Consider the following 19,639-nt stretch of genomic DNA (forward strand, 5'->3'; position numbering starts at 1 on the left):
GGTACCTATTTATCTACTTGCACTTTGACGTGCTTTCAAACTGCTAGGTTGGCAGGAGTAGGGACCGAGCAACAGGAGCTCACCCCGTCACGGGGATTCAAACCGCCGACCTTCTGATCGGCAAGCTCTAGGCTCAGTGGTTTAGACCACAGCACCACCCGCGTCCCGTATTATCAACATCACCATCATCTTTATTATTATTGTTATTATAGTGCCTTTTCTTTTCCGCACAGCTCTGCTCAGTTGAGGGGTGTGTCAATGGTGAGAAGTGAACGAGTGAAGAAATCATCTTGCTCCCCATTTCTGAGTGGGAGCTGCCGCCAAAAAGGTGCTTCCCACTGGGAGCATCCGGTCTGCCAACGCTGACCATTAAATAATAACCGGTGCCTTTTTCTGGGAGGGGGGGGATGCAGGGGTACACATACCCCTAAACATTTTGTGAATCTTTGTACTTTTGCCCATTTACTGTATATATTTTCCCTAATTTGAACTATAACATGGTGATTTTCTTGAGTCAAAATGAGAGTATACCCCTATTATTATTATTTTTAGGGAAAAAAGCACTGATAATAATCACAATAATCATAATTCGAACCCAGCTGTTTTCTTTTTAAAAAAGTTTTATTGGGTTTTACAATTTTATATTCAACAAAACCACCATGAACACAATGAAAATTCACAGATCCAAATCTCCCGCCACCCCCTCCCTTGGCTTCCCCCAACCTCCTCTTCTGGTTCTTTAAGTCTTTTCTACTTCTGCTTATTTTGATTCCTTAATTTTAAAACCCTTCAACTAAAATATATTTTATATTCTTACCGTTTTTATACCCTATCTTTCCCAATTACATCTTACTTTTTGTTGTTTTCCCCAATTGTTACACTTCCCCCCCCCTAATTCTAACGGGTTTACTCAAACCCTGGTTTCCAAGGCGCTAGTCCTCCGCGCTCCGCCGGCGCCGAAGCTCAACCCCCCCCCGTGGGGTCATGACGTCGCGTGCAGGGGGCGGAGCTTCATCGGCCCACTCCCGCGAGGCTCCTCCCCATAGGACGCCGAGGCGTGGACACGCCCCCCTCTCCGGGCGCAGCCAATCGGAGCGCTGCTGGGCGGGGGGAGCGCGGCCCGAAGGCTCGGCGGCTTCGGTCGTAGTAGCAGCTGGCGGGCGGGCGGGCGGCGGCGGCGGCGGTGGTTGGGCGTCCGCCGGGCGGGCAGGAAGGAAGGGGCGCCATGGAGCTGCAGCGGACGGTGAGGAGGACCCTCGGCTGGCCCCCCCCCTTCCCACCGACCCCCCCTCCCGCTTCCCCGTCCTCTCCCTCCGCAAGGTCGTTACGGCAGCCTCTGCCCGCGGGCGTCTCTTAGGAGCATTACGGTAGAAGCGGCTTTCCCCCCCCCCACCGGTCTGTTTCAGGCTGCCCCTCTCGGGCTGAGTTACGGTAAATCCCGTGGTCCCCCCCCCTCTCTCTCCGGGGCATTACGGTAGGGTCCCCTAACTTTCTCAGCTACGGAGTGCGCTCGTCGCGGCGCATTACGGTACCCTACCCCGCCCCCTTCCAGGCCCCTCCATCTGCCCCACTGAATGGCATATCTAGCCACCCCTCTCCTTGCGAGTGGGGGGCTTTCCCCTCCTTTATGCACCTTCCTCCCCCCCCCCGTTCCCAGCTGCAAGCATGGCAGGAGTGCCCCTTGCATTGCACATTACGGTACTTTCTGGGCACCCCACTCCTGGCTGGGGGGGGGGGCAGCCCTGTTTCTTTCCTGCAGGGAGAATCTTAACCAGCTCATGTGTTTGGGGAACAAGGAGAACAGAGAACAGTGCGATAGTGAAAAAAGGAGGTGGGGTCTTAGCTACCCCCCACCCCACCCCCCGATCCTGGTGCTCTCTGGACCCTTGTTGAGGCTCAGATGCTTGCCCCCCCCCCCTTCGTAACATAATTGATGAATTATTCAAAACAAAATATAAAATCAAAAATTCCTTCCAGTAGCACCTTAAGAGACCAACTAAGTTTGTTCTTGGTATGAGCTTTCGTGTGCATGCACACTTCTTCAGATACACAGTGAGGATCTGTTCTTGGATGTTACAGGTAGGTAGCCGTGTTGGTCTGCCATAGTCAAAACAAAATATAAAATCAAAAATTCTTTCCAGTAGCACCTTGTTGTTGTTCAGTCGTTCAGTCGTGTCCGACTCTTCGTGACTCCATGGACCAGAGCACGCCAGGCACGCCTATCCTTCACTGCCTCCCGCAGTTTGGCCAAACTCATGTTAGTAGCTTCAAGAACACTGTCCAACCATCTCGTCCTCTGTCGTCCCCTTCTCCTTGTGCCCTCCATCTTTCCCAACATCAGGGTCTTTTCCAGGGAGTCTTCTCTTCTCATGAGGTGGCCAAAGTACTGGAGCCTCAACTTCAGGATCTGTCCTTCCAGTGAGCACTCAGGGCTGATTTCTTTGAGAATGGATAGGTTTGATCTTCTTGCAGTCCATGGGACTCTCAAGAGTCTCCTCCAGCACCATAATTCAAAAGCATCAATTCTTCGGCGATCAGCCTTCTTTATGGTCCAGCTCTCACTTCCGTACATTACTACTGGGAAAACCATAGCTTTAACTATACGGACCTTTGTCGGCAAGGTGATGTCTTTGCTTTTTAAGATGCTGTCTAGGTTTGTCATTGCTTTTCTCCCAAGAAGCAGGCGTCTTCTGATTTCGTGACTGCTGTCACCATCTGCAGTGATCATGGAACCCAAGAAAGCACCTTAGAGTGGATGCTGGGTGGATGCTGGTGCAGAGGACTGGGGGGTGGGGGTGTGGGGCTTTAGCACCTTAGAGACCAACTAAGTTTGTTCTTGGTATGAGCTTTCGTGTGCATACCCCTATTTTTTATTTTGTTTTGTTTTGACTATGGCGGACCAACCTGGCTACTACCCACCTGTGATGAATTATTGTATTTTAATATTTTGCTGGAAGCTGCCCAGAGTGTCTGGGGAAACGCAGCCAGATGGGCCAGGTATAAATAATATTTATTGTTATTAATATAACAGCAGAGCCTCTCTCCTGCCCAGGGCAGTGTGGCACCCATGGGCCCCTCTCAGTGTGGGTGCTGCACCCCCCCGCCTGCCCGCCCAATGAAGGCTGTGCTGGGTGGATGCTGGTGCAGAGGACTGGGGGGTGGGGGTGGGGGGCTTTTTGCGGTTTCCTCCTCTTCCTCCGCGAGTGGCACAACACCCTTGGCAGAGTGGGGGAAGCTGGAAACGTTGGCAGAAATGCGGTGGCCCCTTCTGTGTGCTGCGCATGGAAACAAATGTGTTTTTTGTGGCATGCTCCTTTTCCTCCCCCCCCCCATATGGAATTTGATTGCAAATGACCTCACAGATGTTGTGAAGTTACTTTTTCCCAAGCCGCCTGTTGGTTCCGCACTTTTCTCCTGCTTATTGCCGCTCAGATCTTTTTTGGCATGTTCAGAACTTCTTGGTCAACTCCTTCCCAAAACTTGCGCTGACACCAGCCTTTCCCAAAGTGGGGGGTGGGTGGGTGGCGCCCCCTTGGGCAGTGGGATTTTACTGTGGGGGGGGGGCTCTAAGTGGCAAGGGGGTGGCAGGAGGGTGCGTGCGCAAGAAGTGCAAATGACTTTGAAAAGCTGGTATCCCCGAATCAGGTTCATCAGTTTTGTTGAATGAAATAGTTGGAGCTGGGTTTTGAATAAATGTGCAATTAATTCTTCCTGTTTTGAATTCTGCTGTGTTTGCACCAACCGTTCTGAACGATGCTTGTTTGGTTGTAAGTTGCCCTGGGAAAAATGAAGCAACTAACACGTTTAGTAAACGATAATAATTATAGGGGCAGTGGGGATGAGTGAATGGAACCCAGGGTGGTCTGAAAAAGTTTGGCAACGGGTTGCTAGATACTTTCGTCTGTCTCAGCTGTGGTTTCTTCCAGCCTTGAGATGTTCCCAGCGTGGGGAGAGCCAGGACCCCTCTTGTCCCTGTGCTGCTTTCCTGCCTGCAAGGACAAACTGGGGGCGTGAGGTTGGAGGGAGAAAGGGCCACCCAAAGAGCTTGCAATCTTGGTCTTGACCTGGTTGTTTCCAGCACAGCAGGAAGATTCTCTCTTTTTTTGTATTTTATATTTTTTATTAAGCAAAATTTAAATCCATACAATTTTTCAGTATTGCATCCAATTATTTATTGGTTGGGGCCGCCCAGAGTGGCTGGGGAGACCCGGCCAGATGGGCGGGGTATAAATAATAAATTATTATTATTATTATTATTATTATTATTATTATTACGTTTTCCCCCTTTCCCCCCACCCTCTCCCACCCTCCCCGGACTTCCCTCAGCTCCTTTCTCTGATTTACTTATTCATGTTATTTCTGCATGTTATAAAAATTGTACGTATCATTTCCCTGCTTATCCACATTCTACCCATAAAATGTCTGTGTATGTTTATTCAAACCCTGCCAATGAATTTAAGTCTCTTTGTTTTTTTTCAGATACTGTATTTTGTAAAAAGTTCCCGTTCTTCCTTAAAGTCCCGGTTGTGATCCTTAGAAAGAAGGGCAGCCTAAAAATTTAATAAATAAAATAAATAAATAGTTGGGCACAATAATACAAAGCCTTCCAAATCAGCTTATTTCATATTTTGCTTATTTCATGAAATTTATATACTGCTTGATTGCAAGAACAAAAAGAGAAAACAGAAAAATTAACAACCATAATTTAAAACTGTCAGAAAGTTAAAATAACAGTAGACTAAGAACAGGTGGAGACTCTCACCAATTTTCTAAACATCTGGCTAGGCATTTCTAAACAAGAATGTTTTTAGCAGGTGCCAAAATGAGTACAATGAAGGGCACCTGGCTGGTATCAAGAGGCAAGGAGTTCCAAAGTGTATCTTACCAGTACAGTATTGAGAAACTGCATTTTAAAAAAACAGTAAAAATCCCACTGCAAATCCTCAGGACCTGCGGGGCTGTTTGTGGCAGAATAGGAAGGTGGGCAGAACGGGCTCCGAGGTGGGCTTCTCTGCCTCCTACATATCATCATCACCGTTTGGGGGGTATAGAGAGAGGCCTTCCCTGCAGGGCTGCTTGGCTACTGGTGCTACGGACTTCCCTCAAAGCATAATCCATAGCTATGGTTTCTGCCTGTGCCTTCACTTTGCAGCTTTTAAGAACGGTGATTGTTAAGTGTTTGGGCTTCATCCAACTCTTTTCCTCCTCCTGCCCATTCCTTTTTTCCTTTTGTGTCGTGTCTTTTTTCTTTTTTTAAGATGGTGAACCTGTGGGCCAGGATTGTCTCAGAGCTAATTTTCGTAAGCTACTCAGAGAACCTTTCTGATGACAAAAAGCACATAAATGCCCCAAATGAAACAAAACAGTCGTTTGCTGATGTGAGGAGGCCCAAGTGCCCAGAGTGCTCTTGGGAAACTGCGTCTGGGTGTGTGTGTGTGGTTCAGGGACCTGGTGTGAGCTTGGGAAAGGCGCCACTTGAGTCCCAACTCTTCCGGATTCTCCATTGGTGCCTTTAGGCAAGCTTCTCTTCTCTCTGCCTCAGTCTTCCCAATCTGTGAAATGGGAGCAATCCTGTTTGCCTCTCTTTCCAAGGATTGCAAGGATTGCCAACCTTTGAACACCTTTTGTACGCCAGCGTGCAGGTTGCCTGTCTGTGCATCGCCGTCACCTACGCATCTGCGGAGGGACCTTTGCTCCGTAGCTTTGCTTCCTATCTGCTTTCTAGAGGCGCTTTGCGGATGGGAGAGGAAGGCGGCAGCTGCAGGCTGGCCTAGCCCTGTCCTTGGCCTGGTCTGTTGTCCTGCAGATGTTCTCTCTGATATAAAGGCCACTGTCCTTGGTAGCTGCCTCCATCCCAGGGAATGAGAACAGAAGGCCAAGACATTTCCCGCCCCCTCTGTTGTCTCCATGTCCCCCTGTGCCAGCAAGTTCCTTTCTATTGAAATCAATGTTTCTTTTAGTTTTCAAAAGTTGACACACATTGCCATTGCCGATGTTTACAGGTGAAACCCGAAAAATTAGAATATCGTGGAAAGGTTCGTTTCTTTCAGTAATTCAACTTAAAAGGTGAAACTAATATATGAGATAGACTCATGACATGCAAAGCGAGATATGTCAAGCCTTCATTTGTTATAATTGTGATGATTATGGCGTACAGCTGATGAGAACCCCAAATTCACAATTTCAACTTGGGGGTTTTCATCAGCTGTACGCCATAATCACCACAATTATAACAAATAAAGGCTTGGCATATCTCGCTTTGCATATCATGAGTCTATCTCATATATTAAACTCCAGTAGCTAATGAAAACAATTGCTTACATAAATGGACTTTTCCACGATATTCTAATTTTTCGAGTTTCACCTGTACTTTCTCCATTGACTTCCCATCGCCCCCTCCATGATATTTATCCACCGATGCTGCATATTTTAACTTGCAATACTCCATTTATACACCCTAAATTATTAGCCGCCTTGTCGTTCTACCGTTGCTCCTATTTCAAGTCCTGTTCTTGTTTTCATTCAGTGACAATAGTTCTTTAGATACTCTACGAAAAGTTCCCATTCCCCAAAGAACGCTTCGTTGTAATAAGACACACGAAAGTACTATATGATAATGGTGTTTATTATTGTAATTATTGTAAATATACAAAGTTATTTAATAAACGTTTTTCAGTGGAATTAAAAAAAAAAAAGAACGCTTCGTCATTTCGACCTCTGGTTTTTGCTGCTGGCTTTGCCGGTTCTGCTTAATCCATCCTTTCCATGGGCTGTCCTTCCTTCGTTGAAACATCCTCTTTGCATTTTCGAGTGTGCAATATTCTTGCTGCTGTCGTTGCATACACAAAAGGATTAACCAGCGTGCCTGCAGGTTTCCATCCGAGAGCACAGGCTCTTCTTTCGGCTTCTGGGAGCCCGGTTTGACGCTGCTTGCTGCCACATTTGCCCCCAAACTTGGGCTGACCCTGCCCAGGGGTTTGTGCCTTCATTCCCTGGGACTCCCAGCCATGCTAAGCCCCTCTCTCTCCTCCGATTCCTCAGGTCCAGATCTGCCGCTTTCACCTGCTGCTTTTGCGGCGCAAGAAGGGCCCTTGGCTGATCTCTGCCCCCCAGTGCAGGCAGCGCTCCGATTCCCAGCCATCCAGGTATACCTGGGATTTAAGGGGAGGAGGGGGCAGCCTTGACCATCTCGGCATCCTACGCATGTTTAGGAATCCATATGTTGGTAGTCCCAAACACCTGAAGGCTGCCAGGTTGGCCAAAGCCATCGCAGATTTGTAGAGCTGGCCGGGACCCCATGGGCCATCTAGTCCAACCCCCTCCAATGCAGATGGTGTTTCCTGCTTGGCAGGGGGTTGGACTGGATGGCCCTTGTGGTCTCTTCCAACTCTAAGATTCTATGATTCCAGATGATCCCTGGGGGTCCCTTCCAACTCTGAAGTGTTGTTTAATGTGCTTGCTTTTCAGTGGATGGGGAAGGGGAGGTTTCCGTGCAGGATGAGGGCCAGGTGTTTGGGTGTGTGTGTGTGTGTGTGTGTGTGTGCTGTGGGTCTCTGCTCACGCCTCTCCCCATCTGCTGCCCCCTTGCAGCTCTCGTCGACAGAGGGGGCTGGTGAAGAAGGTGTTCCTGGGACTGTCTGTGGGCCTCCCCCTCGCAGCTGGGATCCGCTATGGGATGGCCGAGAAGCCGGAACGGCGAAGGATGAGGCTGCTGGTCGAGGGACTGGGGCGCTTTACCAGGTGGCTGACGACATGCTCTTTCCTTTCCCCTTTCCCAGGGAGGGAGGGATTTTCTTTAATTCATTTATTTGTTGCATTTACATCCTCCCGCTCAAGGTGGCCATGCCTTGTTCTCCCCTTCCCCCTTTAGTCTCACAACAACCCTGCAAGGGAGGGACGTTTGGCTGAGAGTGAGTGGCCCTGAGTTATTTTTTTCAGTTGCTGATGCTAAGGTCCACATATATTTATGCCAAAAGCGAAAGTCACAAGTCCTGAATTCCCCCCCCCCCCATTTGGGGGCGATTGAGGTTCCGGCAGCCGTTAGCATCCATGTCAATAGTTTCTGAGAGCTGAACCCTTTCAGCTGATTATCCCATAAGATTCAGTAAACAGAGCTGCGGTGAAGTTGCCGTGGGATGTTTGAGCATTTCGGACATTTCTCGAAAACCCATTGCCCGGAATTTGAATCCCTGTGGGCGGTCCCACCATAGCTGAGAAAAGTGCCTATTTTCCCACAACCCTTTCAGCAGTTCTGGGATGTCATGTGGGCCGGTTGCCGTGTTGTGCAGTGCCATCCTTGTAGGATTTTCAAAGACACACACTCACGTAAGCTGAGACTGACCTAATATGATTCAGTTGACCATAGCCCATCCCATTTAGAATCCTGAATTTGGACAGACCTTTCTCCTGCTCAGGTTTAAGGCCTAACAGCGGACCAGAAGAAAAACCCATTTATTCTGTCGGGTGCAGAACATAACTGCCTTCTCCTCTCTTGCAAAGGTCCTTGCAGTTGGGAATCCAGATCTCCCTGGATTACTGGTGGACGCACCACGTCTCGTTGCGGGGCCTGGACGAGGTACAGTTCCCTGCTGTTTCTCTCTGAAGCTCTGAGCCGTTCAAAGGAACCCAGCCAGCTCATTGCCAAGCAGCCTTGAGAGGCCCATAAGGGTCGCGTCTCAGTGGGGCAGGGGGAGCTGGATTCATCACCCTGAGGGTTTCCTTGCCGGATGCTGAATGCAGGGGAACCGGGTGGCAAGGGGAGTCCTAGAATCACAGAACCGTAGAGTCAGAAGGGACCCCGAGGGTCATCCAGTCCAACCCCCTGTGATGCAGGAAGATGCAGCTGTCCCACACGGGGATCGAACCTGCAACCTTGGCGTTATCAGCACCTGAACAGCCGAGCTACAGTCTATCTAATGGTTTACATGCCACCTTTTGGCCCCAAAGGATCTCAAGGTGGCTTCCAAGACGTTGGGAGTCCACCCGCCGTGTCCAAAGGGCTCTGGGCGTACCCCCCTGCCCCACCCTCGGGGCCGCCAGTTTCTGACCCCTTTCCCCCTCTTCCCTGTCGTCAGAACAGCCCAGGGTACAAGGCCGTCCTCTCGCAATGCCACCAGCGGGCGGCCGACAGCATCGTCCGCGGCGCCATCCGGAACGGGGGCCTCTACGTCAAGCTGGGCCAAGGCCTGTGCGCCTTCAACCACCTCCTGCCCCCGGAGTACATCAACACCCTGCGCACGTTGGAGGACCGCGCCCTCACCCGCGGCTACAAGGAGGTAAAGCGGGTTTGCTGCCATTCCTCCCACCGCGGGCTCGGCTGGGTGGGAGACGGAGCCCGGCCACTTCACTCAGTTGCTTCGCGAATGAATCTTGCGAAATAAAGAAGTAGAATGTGCAACCTCTCTAGCGCCCCAGGCTTGAGCGTGCGCATTCCCCTTGTGTCGTTGGCTGCAGGTGGACGAGCTTTTCCTGGAGGATTTCAAGGCCAGGGCGGACCAGCTGTTCCTGGAATTCGACTACCAGCCGATCGCCGCTGCCAGCTTGGCCCAGGTGCACCAGGCGAAGCTCCCCGACGGCACCCCGGTTGCCGTCAAGGTCCGTGGCTCTGTTGCACCCTCCCTCCTCCCCCATCACAGGGGTCCCTTGGTTCTCAAACTTAATCCGTTCCGAAGTCCGTTCCAAACCCAAAGCGTTCCAAAACCAAGGCGCGCTTTCCCATAGAAGGTAATGCAAAATGGATTAATCCGTTCCAGACTTCTAAAAACAACCCCCAAAACAGCTCCTTAAGTATTATAGCATATTATTAGTAGTATTTTACGTAGCTGTATATCAATATTTTTCTGGATGGTTTACAAGCTAAACTTCAATAAGAATGCAGCATAACAATAACTGAAATAAACTGTTCTAGTTACAGGTAGGTAGCTGTGCTGGTCTGCCGTAGTTGAAACAAATTTTTAAAAAAATCCTTCCAGTAGCACCTTAGAGACCAACTAAGTTTGTTACTGGTATGAGCTTTCATGTGCATGCACGAGTATCTGAAGAAGTGTGCATGCACACGAAAGCTCATACCAAGAACAAACTTAGTTGGTCTCTAAGGTGCTACTGGAAGGAATTTTTTTAATGAATTTTACTATCTAACGAGATCATTGATCCATAAAATGAAAGCAATAATCAATATACCGTACTATAAAATAAAAAGACGGTATTGTAGATGATGTAAATTAAAATTACTTTCTTTTCTTATCTGCACTGATGACAGTCATTGTTTGGTTGGGGGGCTTTTATCCTTTTCCGCAGTCACACAATCAAATCAATCAGGAGCTGAACTGGGGTCCGCACAGTCACAAAAACAAAATAACCGGAAAAGCCTCAATAACAAAAACGCAAAATGAATAGCAAAAACAAAAGCGCCAAACTGAATCCATTCCGGAAGTCCGTTGGACTTTTGAAATGTTCGAAAACCAAGGCGCAGCTTCTGATTGGTGTATGCGCCCCGGAAACAATAGCCGACAGCCGCATCAGATGTTCAGCTTCAGAAAAATGTTTGAAAACCCGAACACTTACTTCCGTGTTTTCGGCGTTTGGGAACCAAGGGTACCCCTGTACTCTCGGCCTTGCGGGGCGGCTCTGGGGGTCTCCCGCCCCAGATTCCCAGGCTCTCCCTTTCCGCCTCTTTGCAGGTCCAATACATTGACTTGCGGGACCGGTTTGACGGAGACATTCGCACGCTGGAGTTCCTGCTGCAGATCGTGGAGCTGATGCACCCCAGCTTTGGGTTCAGTTGGGTCTTGAAGGTCGCCATGCTGGGCTCTTAGCTTTGGGGGGGGGGGTTCCCCTACTGTTCCCCCCACTGATCGCCATGGGGGGTGGCGGTGGAATTGGAAGGGATGTTCCCCGGAGTTGGAGGCAGCAGGGCTTCTGAAGGCTGGAAGCCCCAGGAGGGCGAGAGGGCTCTTGCACCCGAATCCTGCTTGCAAGCTTCCCCTTGGGGCATCTGGTGGCCCACTGTGGGGACAGGATGCCGGTCCAGATGGGGCATTGGCCTGATCCAGCAGGGTTCTTCTTAAGGAGGTCTCTTGGGATGGCAGAGCCTCCATGCCCAGGGAGAGTCTACCTCTGAATTCTGGATAATAGGGAACAACAATAGGAAATACTGTTTTGCTCAGGTTGTGCTTGAGAGTTTTCCACAGGCATCTGGTCAGCCCCCGTGAGGAGAGGATGCCTGAGTAGATGGGCCCCCAGCAGGCTCCTATTTTCTTAAATAGTTCTTCTTATTATTATTATTTTTAAGAGACATCTGAAGGCAGCCCTGTTTCGGGACATTTTTTAATATTTAATGCTGTATTGTTTTAACATTTGTTTGGGAGCTGCCCAGAGTGGCTGGGGAAGCTCAGCCAGATGGACGGGGTAGAAATAATAAATTCTTATTAAATTATTATAGTGACGGTCTCCAGCTTGGATAGCTTTTTATTATTTATTGAGTTTATATATCGCCCTAGACCCGGAGGTCTCAGAGCAGTTCACAGAAAAGATCACAGCATGTATACAGCGGACGCTCGGGTTGCGAACACGATCCGTGCGGGAGGCGCGTTTGCAACCTGCACCGCTGCGTCTTCGCGCGCGTGTGTGAGATGCAATTTGGCGCTTATGCACAAAGCGCGGTTGCTGAAAACCGGAAGTAACCCGTTCTGTTACTTCCGGGTTCGGCGCGGTGCGCAAACCAAAATCGCACAACCTGAAGTGGCCGTAACCCTAGGTATGACGGTAATCGGAATAAAAACAACAACCCAATGACCTCCCCCCCCTCCCAGAAAAGAGCCACGTTTTAAAAGGGTATAGGATGTCAAAGAGACCAACCAAAGACCTGGTTGAAAAGGAACATTTTTGCCCAGCGCCTAAAGGTGTAGAATGAAGGCGCCGGGAGAGCTTCTCTGGGGAGAGCATTGCACAGACAGGGATTAAAAGAGGATTGGATAAATGCATGGAGGGCGAGGCTGTCAGTGGCTCCTTGCTGTTACGGCCGTGTTGTCCCTTCGCAGTCGGAGGCAGAGATGCTTCTGAATGCCATTTGCTGGAAGCCGCAGGCAGGGAGAGTTGCTCTTGCTCTCAGATCCTGCCTGCGGGTCTCGGCGAAACATTAGAGAAAACTTTCTGGCTGCAAGAGCTGTTCAGCTGCGAGCAGACTTCCTCGGAGGGCGATATATAAGCTCAGCCTCCTTCGTTCTAGGTTATTTAACGGAGCTTGGAGGGCCGTCCGCCGGGTATTCTTTAGTTGGGATTTCTGCATTGTTGGGGGTTGGATGAATGACTCCCGGGGGTCCCTTCTAAATCTATGATTCTGTGATTCTAGCTGGAAGCTGAGATTCTCGGGTGCTAGATCTTGCGCTTGTGGCCTCGTCTTAGTTAGCCAAGGGACCCGATCCGGAGCGGGGAGAGTAAGGGGAGGTAGAATCAGTTGCTGGGTGCCCCAGATTTTAGTGTCTTGGTCTCACCCCCCCCCCCAGCTCCTGGCTCATAGGTTCCCTTCCCAAGACTTTCCGCTGCATAATGTGAGCGTCCTTTTTTGGGGGGGCAGGTTGTCGGTCTCAGAAGGGCACCCTGGTACCCTCTGTGTCCTTGCAAGGAACTCTTCCGTCCCCTTTGAAAGCTCCCTCTCTGGCCCCCCAGGACCTGAAGGACACGCTGGCCCAGGAGCTGGACTTCGAGAATGAGGGGCGCAACTCGGAGCGCTGCGCCCAGGAGCTGAAGCACTTTGACTTCGTGGTGGTTCCTCGGGTGTACTGGGAGAGAAGCAGCAAGGTGTGTCTTCTCTGCGCATGGCGGCGTCATCATGTGGCGGCGAGGGAGGTGTCTGTGTGTAAAAGAGCCGCTGATGGCTGGAGGTGGGGCGGAGCAGAGAAACGGATGAAGGAACGTGGCCACTTCCAGCCAAAGGGAGTGAAATCATTTGGGGGGACACTGTATTCCTACTCTCTTCCCCCTCCCCCATGCCAGCTGAAAGAGCATCCCCACCATCCCCAACCTGGTGCCCCTCCAGGGGTTTTGGTTTCCACCTTGCATCAGCATCAGGCAGCCCTGCTGGAGTTGTGGCCTGAGACACTGGAGGGCACCAGCTTGGGGAAGCCTGCCCTCTGTGCACACAACCCCCCCCCCAGCTGAGACAAGTACATTTTCTGCATTAAAGTGTGTGTGTTGAAAATACCAGCTTCGCATTGTTCCCACGTTACATCTTCTCGGGGTTCCAGGTAGTGTCCACACAAACACCTGAGCCAATATTTGCATGTGATTCCTGCATTGCAGGGGGTTGGGCTAAATGACCCCTGGGGTACCCTTCCAATTCTCTGATTGGCAACCCAGTTAGATGGGTGGCATATTATTATTATTATTATTATTATTATTATTATTATTATTATTATTATTATTGATTTTCTGTGGAAATACAATTTTTATTTTTATTTTCTGTATCTATGCTGCTTTTCACTTGCACGAGTCGCAAAGTGTCTTACGTGCAACGAATAATAACACTTTAAGCCATCGCAATTACACCACAAATATTCATGGGAGGTGGGGCGAGGCAGGTGGGAAAAGCCCTTGCTCGAGGGTCGCCAGCGAGTCCCGTTCCCCTAATGGCTTTGGGCCTAAAAATCAGATACGTTCAAAGAAGATTGGACTACGTTTATTGACTGTATGGGAAATAACTGTGTACAGCCGAGAACGTGGCAGCATTAAGATAAATCCAACAGGGTCAATAAGTTTTGATGGATGCAATAATGGAATACTGAATGGTACAGTTTTTGTAAAATATGCAGGGATTTATGATGTGTAAAATGAACTGTGGAAAGAGAAGAAGGGAAGTCATTGATATGTTGAGGGTGTAAAATTAGTATTTTAAATTGTGAAACAGAAAATTTATTATTAATAATAATAATTAATAATATCAGATCTCTCTCCCTCTTGGGGCCTCAGCAGTCCATGGCTCAGGTTGGACAGCAAAACGGGACTGTGTTTTGTGGCTCTCTGGCTACATCTGACGTCCTCTTTCCTCCCTCTCTCTGCCCCAAGAGGGTCCTGACGGCTGATTTCTACGACGGCTGCAAAGTCAACGACATGGAGGGCATCAAGAGGCGAGGCCTGCACGCCAAGGACGTAAGTGGGCGGAGGGGCAGCGCCAGGCGGACAGCAGAGGCTCCGTCCCACGCTGGGTGGAACAGCGTGCCTCCTTCATGCTCCACCCCAGAGACAGCGGCATCTCCGCTTCACGGCCTCCAAGGGAGTGGGGGGGGCGTGTATTTATACGTTTTTCACGCGGAAATAGGAAGCGGCCTTCCTGCCGCCACAACCATTCAGGCCAGTGTGGATTCCCCTGATGGGTTGAAGCTGTGGCGGGTCTTGCAAGCTTCAGGGCAGATAAGAGAAATCTCTTCTTCACTCCGCCTAGCTAAACTGTGGAACTCCCTGCCACAGGAGGCAGGGGTGGCCACCAACCTGGATGCCTTTAAGAGAGGACTGGACAAATTCACAGTGGAGGCATGGGCTATCAAAGTCTACCGGCCAGGATGGCTTTGCTTCTGAATCCCAGTGGCTGGAAATCCTGCTCCCTGGTTTCCCAGTTGAGGCATCTGGTCGGCCGCTGTGACAACAGGATGCTGAACTAGATGGGCCACTGGCCTGATCCAGCAGGATTATGTCCTTTTCACCACCCTTTTCTCTGGACGCAGAAGTTCCAGCTCCAAACTACCGTATTTTCCCGTCTATAAGACGCCACCCATGTATAAGACACCTATTTTGGGGGACTCAGATTTAAGAAGATGGGAGGAGATGGCCCTGTGTATAAGACACCCCCTAATTTTTGACATTATTTTTAAGGAAGAAAATCCTAGTCTTATACACGGAAAAATACTGCATATGCTACGCTCCTCCTCCTTCAAATCCTAGAATTCTGGGCTCTTGTCTCTTCTTGATGGGCAGCTGCAGCCCCCTGGGTCTTCCCCACCACTGACTCCTTTCAACTGAAGGCGGCAGGGGTTCCACCTTGGAACATCTGCATTTGGGCTAATGGGCCCCATCCCTGAGCGATGATTCCTCCCCATCTGTTTAAATCTCTCTTGCATTCAAATCTGTGCTTCCCAAACTTTTGGGGACCACCGCCCCCCCCCCCCTGGTTCCATAACTCATCCCTTTTGCTCCCCACACTATCAGAAGCATTGTCCAGAACAGCAGTTTGCAGGACCCAGCAAGGAAGATGAACGCACAATAAGATTCAGAAAAGCAAATTGCACATTCGTTCAGAAGACAGTTAAAACTATTTAGTTCAGTTAATTCAACAGAATTGATGGACTTGATCCAGCAACATTTCCAAAGTCTGAAAGGCTTTTGCAGCTCCATTGCCCCCCCCCCTTGCCTCTTAGCACCCCCCACCAGGTAATCCCACCCCCCCTAGGTAAGTTGAGGGAGGGGTTGCCTCTTAATATTTGGGTTGTCCGCGCTCATGAGCCTGGGCTTTCCCACCCCCCTGCCCTCCTGTGTTGTCTTGCAGGCCGCACAAAAGTTGGTCCAGGCGTTTGCAGAGCAGATCTTCCTCACCGGATTCATCCATGCCGACCCCCACCCAGGAAACGGTACTGAGGGCTGCAGCCAGGGAAGAGGGCAGGCTTAGTTGGGGGCATGTGGGCTGAATTGGGGAGCTGCCCCTCCGGGGGGGCTCTTCCCTTCCCGGCTCCGACTGCTTGTAGTGGCTGTTGGCCAAAGGATGAGATGAGATACATGTACAGAGTGTGGGGTCAGGGGGAGATGGGGATGCTGGTGAGGGGGGCATTCTGGGGGGGGGGGGAGTCCGGTGCTCTGACCTTATCTAAGAAGCTTGTGCAGGCTTACCTGTTTCTGAGGGTGGGAAAGAACCGAAACTGGGAAGCAGGCCAGACCTAGTTGCTGGGGCCCTTTTCGCGCCCCCCCCCATTTCCTGGACAACATGGTCCATAACCGAGGCGAGAAGCATCTTCACCACCTGCCTCCCTCCCTCCCCCCCCCCCCCCGTTCTCTCAGTGCTGGTGCATAAGGGGCCTGACGGAAAGGTGCAGCTCATCCTCCTCGATCACGGCTTGTACGAGATCCTTCACGAGAAGTAAGTCGGCACAAGGCCCCGAGTAATTTCAGGGTGGGGATCGGGCTGGTGCAACAGCATCCCACTTGGATGTGGTGTGTGTGTGTGTCGTCATCGTCGTCCCATCTTTTGCGGAGCTAAATAAGTTTTTATTCCGCTTTACAATGTATATAAAAACAGAGAGAGCGTTTTATAACAGCAGGTGGGAGTTAGGATCTAGTGCTGTTTCAAAACCTGTGTGTGATTTTCTCCATTATAGCTGTATCCCAGAGTGAGTGGTACCAACGTCCATTACAGGATTTTGGGTTGTTTTGCGTTAGACTATTTGAGCTGCCAAGCTCATAGACAAGACCAGCTCTTCTGGCAATATACAGGTGAAACTCGGAAAATGAAGAATATCGTGGAGAGGTTCATTTCTTTCAGTAATTCAACTTAAAAGGTGAAACATATGATAGACTCATGACATGCAAAGCGAGATATGTCAAGCCTTTGCTTGTTGTAATTGTGATGATTATGGCGTACAGCTGATGGAAACACCAAAGTTGAAATTGGGATTCTCATCAGCTGTATGCCATAATCACCACAATTATAACAAGCAAAGGCTTGACATATCTCACTTTGCATGTCATGAGTCTATCTCATATATTAAACTCCAGTAGCTAATGAAAACAATTGCTTACATAAATGGACTTTTCCACGATATTCTAATTTTTCGAGTTTCACCTGTAGAATAGAAATGGGCTAGTAACCATTCAAATCACAAACATACTAATGTGCCATGTGCTAGTCAAGACCTGGAAACACTGAAAACATGGAATGGATAAAAATACAACTATATCTAAACAAATTGGATTAATGAATCATTCAACAAGTAGCGTGAGTCAAACATGGAACGATAACCTGTATGAGATAGACCCATGACCTGCAAAACGAGACATGTCAGGCCTGTGTTTTTCCTCCTCTTTCTCTCTCCGTCCCTTCCAGCGAACGGGAAGCGCTGTGCAAGCTGTGGCACGCGATCATCTTGCACGATAACGCAGGCATGCAGATGTACTCCAAGCAGCTGGGTGTGAAAGGTGAGGGGGCAACTGGGAGCCACTAGAATCCTTCCCCTTTTACACACATGCACACACGTTGGCTGAGGGTCATGTTCCCCATGGATTTTGTGTTTCTTTGAAGTGGGAGGTGCTGCTGCTGCTGCTGATGATGATGATGATGATGATGATTATTATTATATTCTTTATACCCCACCCATCTGGCTGGGTTTCCCCAGCCACACTGGGCGGCTTACAGCATATGTAAAACATATAAAAAAAATATCAAACATTAAAAACTTCCCAATACAGGGCTGTCTTCAGATGTCTTCCAAAAGTTAAGATAGTTGTTTATTTCTTTGACATCTGGTGGGAGGGCATTCCACAGGGCAGGCACCACCACCGAGAAGGCCCTCTGCCTGGTTCCCTGTAACTTGGCTTCTCTTAGTGAGGGAACCGCCAGAAGGCCCTCAGCACTGGACTTCAGTGTCCGGGCAGAATGATGGGGGTGGAGACACTCCTTCAGGTATACTGGACCGAGGCCGTTTAGGGCTTTAAAGGTCAGCACCAACACTTTGAATTGTGCTCAGAAACAACCTTGGAGCCAATGTAGATCTTTCAGGACCTGTGTTATGTGGTCTCGGCGGCTGCTCCCAGTCACCAGTCTAGCTGCAGCATTCTGGATTAGTTGTAGTTTTGCGCAGTTGCCCTGTGCTTGTTGTGGGCGTGGCCCTTGGCACTTAAGCTCCTCCCCTCCCCTCCCCTCTCCCAGCCCAGGATTACTTCCTGTTCTGCGAGATCCTGCTGCAGCGGCCAATCAACATGGCGCAGCTGGTGCTGTCCAACGTGCTGACTCGCGAGGAGACGGCCTACATGCAGGACATGGCCAAGAACCGCTTTGACCGCATCATGCAGGTGCTGAAGGACCTGCCCCGCTCCATGCTGCTTGTCTTCCGCAACATCAACACCGTCCGGGGCATCAACGTGGCCTTGGGGACCCCCGTGGACCGATACTACATCATGGCCCGGAGGTGAGGGGGTGGGAAGCTGCTAGGAGGGGCTCTTGTGGTCGGATCCTGCTTGCAGGTTTCCCAGAACGGGCATCTAGTTCAGCCACTGTGAGAGCAGGAGGCTCGACTAGATGGGCTCCCCTTGGCCTGATCCAGGAACCACCTCTTAATGTCTTTATGCCCTGCGTGATTCTTGCTCCCTGCAACACCCCCCCCCCCCCCGGATTCAGACTCTGTTGTCTGTCTGTCTCTTTTAAAGTGCGGTGAGATGCTGGAGTCAAATGCTTAGCCAAAGATCTGGAGGGATCAACAACATCTTCTTTATCCGCTGGATCCGCGTGGCCTGGAACATCTTCGTGTTTGAGTTTTCGCTCAGGTAAGGGGGATGTTTGTGTGCCTCCCAAATATTGGGCTGGGAGCCCTGGCAAACGACACCTAAAAAGGTAAAGGGACCCCTGACCGTTAGGTCCAGTCGCGAACGATTGCAGCGCTCATCTCGCGTTACTGGTCAAGGGAGCTGGCGTACAGCTTCCGGGTCATGGTGCCAACATGACTAAGCCACTTCTGGAGAGCCAGAGCAGCGCATGGAAACGCCGCTTACCCACCTTCAGTCAATTTAAATAACCAACCCTGTTCCTCTCCAGCTGTTGTTGGACCGAGACTTGCAGCCAGCACAGCAGGCGATGATGGGAGTCACAGTCCAGCATCATCTGCTTTCATGAGGGATGCTGAATTTCAAAACTCTGGCTCAGTTACTGGCTGACTTCTTTTTTATCTCTCTTTCCACCACCACCCTAAAAAAACCAAACCAGGTTCCAGGTCACCGCCATAAGGCTCACTACCTCTGTCCTGCGCTTCCTGGCATTTGTTGGTTTCCTGGAGGACAGCAACAAGCCGGGGGAGTTCTACGAGTTCCTGAAGGCATAAGAGGGGCTGCTACGACAGGCGGGATCGCAGCCTCCAGGGCAGAGGGAAGCTGGAGGCCTGTCCAACTTGATCCTACAGCAGGTGCTTTTCATGCCTGTAGAGGAGGACAAGGCGCTCTCCCTCTTTTCTGTTTAAAAAATATCGGTGAGAAATGCAGGACTTGCCTGCAGTCATCTGTAAGGCAGGGCTGCAGCCCTCCTGCACCTCAGATTCTGCTAGCAGCAGGGCTGAATGGGAGCCACGTTCCCACCTCCTTTCAACAAACAGCTTGTGATAATAAATGCCCAGTTTTTATCCTCTGTTGGCATCTTCTGTTGGCTCAAACTCTGATGGGGAATCTTCCCCACACGTAGCATGAAATTTAATAGAATGGAGTGGGGGAGAGAGAGAGAGAGAGACCAGGGAGGGAGGCGTGTGCGAGGAGTTCATCTGATGACAAAGCAAATTGGGTTTCTCTGGATGCGAAGAGTTTTGGGTGTAGCTTGGCAGCATATTCTCACCCAACAGACAGTCTTGTAGGAAGAACTTTCTGATAGTGAGAGCTGTTCAGCAGTGGAGCAGTCTGCCGC

The 19,639-nt window shown here is 50.2% G+C and overlaps 1 protein-coding gene across 1 annotated transcript; it reads left to right on the plus strand.

Annotated features, from left to right (window-relative positions):
- The first annotated feature begins 1,170 nt into the window (after positions 1-1,170).
- ADCK5 (aarF domain containing kinase 5) lies at positions 1,171-19,369 on the plus strand. The gene is made up of 15 exons (XM_033155978.1): positions 1,171-1,243; positions 7,042-7,145; positions 7,591-7,740; positions 8,500-8,575; positions 9,075-9,275; positions 9,454-9,594; positions 10,680-10,793; positions 12,667-12,798; positions 14,062-14,145; positions 15,536-15,617; positions 16,042-16,120; positions 17,084-17,175; positions 17,906-18,164; positions 18,403-18,519; positions 18,956-19,369. Exons 1-15 carry the CDS (start codon positions 1,226-1,228, stop codon positions 19,068-19,070), a joined length of 1,764 nt encoding a protein of 587 aa, XP_033011869.1. The 5' UTR covers positions 1,171-1,225; the 3' UTR covers positions 19,071-19,369.
- Positions 19,370-19,639: the final 270 nt, after the last annotated feature.

This window comes from Lacerta agilis, chromosome 7 (genome assembly GCF_009819535.1).
Source record: "Lacerta agilis isolate rLacAgi1 chromosome 7, rLacAgi1.pri, whole genome shotgun sequence".
Lineage (NCBI taxonomy): Eukaryota > Metazoa > Chordata > Lepidosauria > Squamata > Lacertidae > Lacerta > Lacerta agilis.